Source organism: Epargyreus clarus, unplaced genomic scaffold, assembly GCF_041222505.1.
Source record: "Epargyreus clarus isolate Ecla_fem2 unplaced genomic scaffold, WU_Ecla_fem_2.2 ptg000005l, whole genome shotgun sequence".
NCBI lineage: Eukaryota > Metazoa > Arthropoda > Insecta > Lepidoptera > Hesperiidae > Epargyreus > Epargyreus clarus.
The window spans coordinates 14,170,872-14,180,190 of NW_027332213.1; the positions used below are offsets into that span (position 1 = coordinate 14,170,872).

At 36.2% G+C, this 9,319-nt stretch overlaps 1 protein-coding gene across 1 annotated transcript; it reads left to right on the top strand.

The window, feature by feature from the left end:
• The first annotated feature begins 34 nt into the window (after window positions 1-34).
• Window positions 35-4,632, top strand: LOC140742373 (tRNA (guanine(10)-N(2))-methyltransferase homolog). Its single transcript, XM_073073294.1, has 9 exons — window positions 35-247; window positions 345-731; window positions 1,065-1,199; window positions 1,512-1,701; window positions 1,985-2,058; window positions 2,514-2,652; window positions 2,985-3,183; window positions 3,828-3,998; window positions 4,432-4,632. Exons 1-9 carry the CDS (start codon window positions 191-193, stop codon window positions 4,559-4,561), a joined length of 1,482 nt encoding a protein of 493 aa, XP_072929395.1. The 5' UTR covers window positions 35-190; the 3' UTR covers window positions 4,562-4,632.
• Window positions 4,633-9,319: the final 4,687 nt, after the last annotated feature.

Below are 9,319 nucleotides of genomic sequence, written 5' to 3' on the forward strand. Positions count from 1 at the left end.
TAATTTTGTAATACATAACCTATAAATTAATGTATCCGAGTATCGTGTGCTGTCATTGACAAGGCAAATGTCAAATTCAAGTAAACAAAATAAGGAGATTACTTCAAATGGGATTAAGACTTAAATCAAATTTAAGATATTATTTATTAAGCATTTTTTTTATTTTTACGTAAATTTTAAACACAGAACCATGTGGCGGCGTTATTTAATGTGGTTTGCTTACGAGCACAACGATTTTCGTCATGCGGTAAGAAACATTGTAGCACACATTTAACTCAATTATTATAACATTATTTTAATAAAGTGGTACATATTTATCGTCTATATTTGTTTAAATGTTCCAGGAAATGCAGAGTATACTCTCGTTATTTAATATTCCAGTAAAATTTATCGAAAATCCATGTAAAAATAAACCATATTGGATAGTGGAATTGCCTTCGGAGGAGTGTGTCAGAAAGATAGCTTCCAGGTCGATTTTGGTCAAAAACTGTATAGAACTGTGGTCTAGCGCGACCACTGAGGCAAATTTGCACCGCAACTTGAAGAATGCCTTAAACAACAACACTGGAGAGTGGTTAACTCCTGAGAACTCTGTAAATGGAAAGTGTGACACACATGTGTGCCCCAGTGAGCTAATTACGGCTTGTTGTGACGTGAAGAAGTCCTTTAAAGTAGATATTGAGACATTTTGTAAACACTTTTCGTTGAAGGAAAAAGTGCAGAAAGTTGAGGTAAGGCCTCGCTTGCTTTTTATATCATTGAGTATCAATTATACAATCTCTACTACCTAAACACTACAAAAACTGGTGCAATTAATATAATGTGTGACTGACTGCACATTTCTTTGTGAGCTTGTAGCACAATATGAAATAAAATTTCATTTTATAAAAAATCTTTTTCAGTAGTCTCGAATTTTTCAATAGTATTTGAAAGACAATTAGCTAATATTAGAAATTAATTCCATCTATTTACTTCTTTTTAATTTTCATGAGTACATTTTACATTATTTTTAATTTTTATGTATTGTGCTAGTTGTACCTATTTTCTTGAACTGATTGTTCCAGAATTTTGACTACTTACCCTTACAAGGTCCTGTGAAGCTGAAAAACCCAGATATAGTTTTATCATACATAGAGTTCTATGGAATAGACCCAAACAATGTACCTGAAACGCCTTATGATCTATTCTTTGGAAGATGGGTATGAATAAATAATTAATTTATTCACATTATATGTTTTAACACTTGAACCAATTTGATTTAATTATTTGTAACAAATTAGTTCTTTTAATACTTTTATGAATATGAATGTTAGAAAATTCAACAATTTTAACTATTAATTAAGTAATCTGTTATTAAGATTTCCATGTATAAATAGACAGGTAAAAATACTCATGTGAATTTTTGTATTGTGCAAAGAGAGTGTGTTTAGATGTACTTTTAATTGTTTCTATAAGTTTTCTTTCTTAAAACTAAAGATACGAATTTAGACCATATTATTTTACATTTACAGATAACAGATGGCCAAAGAGACTTAATCAATCAGCACTCGTTAAAAAAGCGCCAGTTTATCGGCAACACGAGCATGGACGCGCAACTTGCGGTTCTCATGGCTAACCAGGCACAGGTGGCTAACGGACATGTCATACTGGACCCTTTTGTGGGGTCGGGATCGTTGCTGATTGCTGCGGCGCACTTTGGCGGTAGGTTTATGTTTATGCTATTGTCAAGACTATTTGAGTAATTTTAAAATAAATATGAAACATACTCATAGTCTCATATTAGGGTGCCTGCCACTAGAGATAAGTGAGCTTGCTTGAATTTCATTACTTAGTTAAAGCATTAGTGGAAATAGTTTCAATAATGTTGTTTGTAAATGTAGTGACGCAAGCTAAGGATTCACAAACCAGTGTGCATAACAGAGTACAAAGTGACTGCTTTTTAATTTTTAAAGATGTTTATATATGTTCTTTGTTATTTTCACAGCCCATGTGTGGGGTTCAGACATAGATTTCTTGATGCTCCACGCACGGACGAAACCTACGCGCGTTAGACAAAAGGTAAAAATGTATGTATACCGTTCATAATAATCTACGCAAGACATAGAGATATGCATACTATAATGTTAATATAATAATAATAATCACTAAGATAATAACATAATGTAGGATAAGAATATATTATAAGGTGGTAGAACCATTTGTGGTTCGACTCCGGTGGCACCACCGCCACACCTATTTCTACCTAATAACAGCAGTGTTAGGCGCTGCTGTTCCGGTTTGAAGGGTGTGGTAAGGGAGACATACTTTTCCGAGGCGTTCCAACTTCGTCCTCAGGGGTAGCGGCGCATCTGTGGCTGACCTCAGGTAGGAATATCTAATCCTATCTGGGGTTGATTACAGATGTCCATGGGCGGCAGTAGCCACTTACCATCAGGTGGATTGCATGCTCGGCTGCTACTCCAATATTATAAAAAAAAAAGCAATAATAGTGTTAAAAGACATGAATATTCAAGGCGCGGGCAAAAGACGAGAGCATCCGCAGCAATATGAGACAGTACGGCAGCGCGGCAAAGTACCTGGACGTCATAGTCAGCGACTTTTCCTTGCCGTTGTGGAGAGAGGGTCTGAAGTTTGATGCTATTATAACCGACCGTGAGTACCATATTGAATAGTATTGATAGCTACAGACTCTAGCGGGCTAAGGAGGGGGAGCAGGGTGCTGTAGTGAAGGTCCACCCCGGGCACACCTAGTCCCTTGGGCAAACACAGTTGCTCTTAACTAAAAAAAAACTCAAATGTGTATGAATCTGCATAAAAACAAGGTCACCGGACTCATCACCATCACTGTTATACTTATTTGTCAGTGAAGTCTATGACACATTTGTAAGCTTTTAATATCAAATTAACTTTTTCTACTGGTGGCCTCCATTTAACTTTCCGCCCCGGGTCTCCGACGACTGGCTACAGATTTATCTACCCCACAGCGCCATACGGCATCCGGGAGCCGACAGAGAAGATCGGCATAGAGAAGGACAACTACATCCTGGACGCAGCGCACCTGTCGAGCCACGTGCCCGCCAAGGTGGAGTACGGGCTGCAGCAGCTCTACCGCGATCTGCTGCACTTTGCGGCGCGGCATCTGGCTCTCGGTCGAAGACTTGTCTGCTGGTATCCTGTTGTTAGGTCTGTTGTTTCAGTAATAGACCTTACCTATCCAGGCAATCTTGCCATCTTTTATATGAAATGAGCATGCAGTCCAGCTGATGGTTAGTCGCTGCTGACGCCCATATACATCTGCAAATCGCGGTGTAAGAGTCAGATGAACGTATGTGCAAAAAATAAAAAATTGGATTCTTTTTCACAAAACGGTTCACAATGTAGTCTTTTATGAAATGGCAAAACGATGTAACACTATATTCAATATTTTTATTTCAACTACTGTATATTATCTCTATTAATGATCTGGTAAAGTTTGAAATGGCGAATTATCACACTATTTTTGCTCTCCTGTAAAATTGACAAAATGTAGATACGTTCATCTGACTCTTACACCGCGAAATAGCCTCACGATCAGTCTTCCGTGAGGTCGCCCACAGATGCGTAGCTACGCTCGAGGCCTAATTTGCAACACCTCGAATAAGTATGCTTCCCTTGACCCATTTTTAAAACCAAAAAACTGTGTTTACTGTTCAAAAATAGGAGTGACATTGATGCCTTTAGAATTGAACAACAAAGGGTTCTAAATAACTAAAATTTCTTTACATTTTTAGTACAGCAGTATCTCACCAATCATGAATAAATATTTTTTTATTAAAATTGTATTCCAGAGAGGAATATCAAGAGGACTGTGTACCATCGCACCCCAGTCTGAAGTTAGTGGGCAACTCTGAGCAAGTACTATCGAAACTGACTGCACGGAGACTGCTAACTTACGAGAAAGTGCAGGAGGCAGTACCCAATATGCCAATCGACGACAACACTGCTACTCACAACTTTAGGTATGTTTATTCTCAATGGCCAACAGTATTTGAGTATAGTGAGCATCTTAGAAGAAAGATTACATTCTGTGAGTGCAAGTCTATGATTTCAGTGCATGATATTAAATAATGATGACAAAAAAATGTAATATGTATTACAAAACAGTTAGTAACACATATCAAAGTAGTATGCATTTGTATGTAACATTTGTTTTGAGTAGTTATTAAGGAAAAAGATGAAAGATTGAGTTGGCGAGGCGCTACTTCGTACTCTTAATTACACCCCATATTTAATTCTGAAACATTACCTAACATATAGAAACATATTTAAATTACTTAGTGACCTTTAAGTCAAAACATTATCAAAACGAAACTTGGTAGTAAGCTAAATACGATTTTACCTAATGCAGAAAAAAAATATTTATGTTGTATGTATGGTTGTACTTTTTTTCAGGGAGAAATACTTCACTATAGGAGAGATCACACGGAGAGAAAGACGAGAAAGGAAGGCGGAGGAAATAGCTGCCAATGCTGTTGCAAGGGCTAATCGCAACATCGACAAACGGAATGGCAATGTGACGTGATCTTAATACTTTATTAATAATATACATTTAAGTGTAAGTGAAATTTTATCAATAAATTTTACCATATAAAATATTGTTTGATTTGTATATGAAACGTAGAGTAAACAGTGATTATTAATGATTACGGGGTTTAGGAAATATATTACAATAAAAGGTTATTTTAAATTATTAATAATTTAATCCCTCATACATATGTAGATCAAATATATGACTCTAATCTAACCTATTTTATATTACCATTAAACACCCAAAGTACGCTATTAACATCAATATAATATAATAACTTTTATTAATGTTTCAATAATTTTACTAAATATACAAGATATTATAAATAAACAGTTTCAGCACAATAAGGATAATTGAACTAATATAATATATTATTTTACTAATATAATATAATTTTTGCTTTTGAATAACATTCACCTCTGCGAATTTTTTGGATTATTGTTTGCGAATTTTGCATAAGGGGGCGCTGTCGTCACATAGTATGGTGTTGAGGAAGGCGAGAAAGTCACTGTGATGAAAAGAATCACCGTCCAGAATTGCTAGGTTTTTAAATCATTTTATTTGGAATATTATCGTAAATCTATATAACATTCTGTTTAGGTACATTTCTTGGAATTGATAACTTAAATTCTTGTATGATTGTTTGAAACAGTGGGTCCCCAACTCAGTATGGCACAACATTTTCAACTTTTAATCATCAGTAGAAAGTAATATTTTTATTTATGTTAAAAGTAAAACTAGCAGTTATTATAAAAACAAAGCCCCCGACTGTTTAAAAATACAGCCTATGGTTGATAGTTATTACGACATCTCATATGATAAAATCTGTTTGAGCTATAAAAGAATAACAATACGCTAAAAACACGCTTTGGTGTGCGCGCGGCGTTATAATGCAACTTTTTAAAATTTTATTCACCAGTATAAAGTAATGTTTTTTTTTTATATTTAATTTATTTTTTTATATTTTATGTATTTAATTTATATTAAATACTACTGTTTAAAAATACAGCCTATGGTTGATAGTTATCACGACATCTCATATGATAGAATTACTCAATCCATTTGAGCTGTCAAAGAATAAGGGCGGGTACAGACTGCTGCAACACAACATGCAATGCAACACGAAACGAGCATTGCATCAGTGTAGACGCGGGGCGCGCACAACGTGCGCACGAACCGCGCATGTACCTACTCACATCTGTTTCCGAGATGCGCGCGAACGGATCGCTCAGTCTGCTAAAGAACACGCAAAGGAATGGATCGTGACGACCAATTGCGGGCTCTGATGATAGTCAGTGCTTCATTATTAATAGTGAATCATGTGATAAAACGCAGAAGACATCGACGTTGGTGGCGTACAGAGTTGTATAGTCAGAGAGCTGGTGCAAAACTAATGGCCGATATGAGATTAACTGGACAATTTCAAAATTTCTTAAGGATGAGTCCAACGACATTTGAAGATCTACTCAGATTAGTCGGACCAAGAATTTTTCGGAATCGCACACAGTTAAGGGCTCCAATTTCAATCCAAGACAGACTGGCAATAACACTTCGTTTTTTAGCTAGTGGTGACTCTTACACAAGTTTACAGTATACCTTCAGAGTATCAAAACAAGCCATAAGTGGCATTATTACAGAAGTATGCTCCGCCATAATTGAGGAATTAAAAGATTATATCAAGGTAAGTTTTATTCTTAATAAAACAGTAAAAAGTTAAAGAACAGTATTATCACATCAAATCATTAAAGTCGTCATAGGATTGGTTAGATTCTAGTGACGTTACAGACGATGGCTGTTGGTTCATATATTCTTCGTTCCTTGCCGTGGTATAGCCATAGCGTCCGGCTTGATTTGTATCTGGAGTTTGCGCGGAAGGCGAGGGACGATTAAATCCGGAAGTTCCAGGACGATTAACATATCCGGTCAGATCCACATAATCTTGTCCTTTCTTCTGTGATGCATAATAGGATTCTTGGTATGAACTGGGGTAGTTATCCTGCTGTCGATATGATGATTCATAATAACCTCTGTCAGCCTTCATCAAAATTTCAAAAATTCCATGTTCGACCGAATTCCTGGTTTGAAGGGAATAAGTATTCATTTTAGCTGATATATAGGAAGCGAAAGTTGTAGTTAAATCTGGAGCGCCTGAATTTCCCAACTTATTGGCAGTAGTTTGTAATATGCCCACTACATCGGCCAGTACACTGCTGCTTTCATCTTTTTTTGCTTGTTTAGCTCGCGTAGGTTCATACCGTGTACGTGGAGTAGCAAATTCGTTCTGCAGATTTTCTTCATTAATCGGTTGTTGAACCGCCTCCTGAAAAACATAAAAATAATTTATAACTGTAGGTCCCATCTCTTGATATAAACTACTAGATAGTAGATATAACTCTCCAGGAAGGTAGGTATCGTGGCACCGATGGACAAATGTCGAAACGACTAAATATTTAGTTCGTTTTTTAGTCTAGTTCAATATAGCTAGCAATAAAATCAAGAGATGCTCACTATAATGGCACCTCAAAAATTGTCACCAGCGAGTGTTGGGCTACTAAGTACAATGACTGTCTCGTAGCCATAAATTAAATAAAAGTTTTTTGTTTTAGCTTCCAACGACAGAAGAAACTTGGTTGAACATAAGCAAACAGTTTGAAGAGAAGTGGAATTTTCCACACTGTTTAGGGGCACTGGACGGAAAACATGTTGTGCTTGAGGCACCTATCAAAAGTGGAACTGAATTCTACAACTATAAAAACTTCTTTAGCATCGTTCTTTTTGCTTTGGTTGACGCCGATTATAATTTTCTATTTGTAGATGTGGGATGCCAAGGAAGGATTTCAGATGGTGGCATCTTTAAAGATACAAAACTCTGTGAAATGATAGAAGATCGTACAATAAACCTTCCATCACCTGATTCACTCCCACGGAGACATATTCCAATACCATATTTCTTTGTGGGTGATAGTGCCTTTGCTTTAAGTGAAAATCTGATGAAACCATATGCTGGGGCACATCCAAAAGGCACTTCAAAGAGAGTATTCAACTACAGGCTAAGCAGAGCCAGAAGAACTGTTGAAAATGCATTTGGTATCATATCGTCTGTCTTTAGAGTTCTCAGAAAACCAATGCTTTTACAGCCTGATAAAGCTGAGCTAGTGGTTATGGCAATTGTCCTTTTACATAATTATTTGAGACGTCACTCTAGAAATACATATATGAATGACACTGAAGATGAAGTTACGAATGAAGACACACGTAGGCAAAATAATGAAGATATGAGATCACTACTACCTATGAGAAATATTCCTCGACGATCGCCTGCACATTTGAATGCGTTAAGAGATGAGCTCTCCGATTATTTTATGAAAGAAGGGAAGGTTCATTGGCAAGACAGATGTTCGTAAAAGAATCAATCCAGTTTTACTTACCGTGTTCGTTCTCTTTCTCGGTTTGTTACGGTTGTCCAAGAACTTCAAAGAATCAAAGGCAAACCATCGACTTTTGTATGTCTCCGAGGCACCTGAAAAAATAAAATAATAATCATGAAAAAAATTAAATAAAAAACATAATTCAGTCAGTTTTAAACATAGTTGTTTTTAAGTAAACTTGACTAATAATAATTAATAATATTTAATAATTAATTTGTGATTTCAATCCATTAAAATATTGTAGTTGTTGTCAAAGTTGTCATTTTGTAGAGAAAAAAGCCAATTTCAATATTAGTCGGCTATGCCAATTTACATTTCAATACACAAACATTTTTGCGGTTTCTAACCTACGATTGTACTAAGAATAAAGTATATGAATAAATAATAAATAGTAAATTATTATTATTTATTTACCTTTTCCTGTTCCTTTCGATTTCTTTTCCTTCGCTTTTTCACGACGGTAGGATGATAAAATACTAATCATTTTACTGTAACATTTTTCTTGTGTTGTTTCCATCAAATTAGCAATTTCCATCCATGCATCCTCTTTAAAATGTTTTTTATAAAAATTCTCATGTTGTGGATTCCACAAAATTTCCTTTGATCTGTACACTTCAATTAATTGAAGCACTTTTTCTTCACTCCACGTAAATGTAACCGCCTCCTCCGCCGCAGTAGCGTCGTCTTGTTCCATGTTCGCGCGCGTCTAGCCGTACACACCACACAACCTGTCCACACTGACGCTCCGCGCATACTGCGCGCCTCTTTGTGTTCGGGGAAAAAACCGACAAATTTCGGGTCGCTACGCGCAAGAGTTGCAACAATCTGTTCGTGCGCGTAGTAGACGCGGTTCGTGCGCGCAAGGCGTCTACACTATGGGAATTCTGTTACTACATGATACATTGCAGCAATGTGGACGTCAAATTCTTGCATTGCATGTTGCATTACATGTTACATTGCACCAATGTGTACCCGGCTTAACACATAACACTCTAAAAACATTACACTCTGCACTTCTGCAGTGTGGTAAAAAGCAGAAAAAAAAGTTTAACTGTATGAATGAACTGTAAAATGAAAAAAAAAAGTTGAGTCATATTTTCGTGTCAGGGTCTCCGTTTGGCTAGTATGAGCGTTCAGTCAGCGATGACGAGTGTGAGCATCATGTCGGCCAGGGCGGGCGGCGCGCGCGCGGCGTTATAGTGCAACTTTTTAAAATTTTATTCACTAGTATAAAGTAATATTTTTTATTTTTATAACTGCTAGTATTTAATTTATTAAAAAAAAACTGTTTAAAAATACAGCCTATTATTGATAGTTATTACGA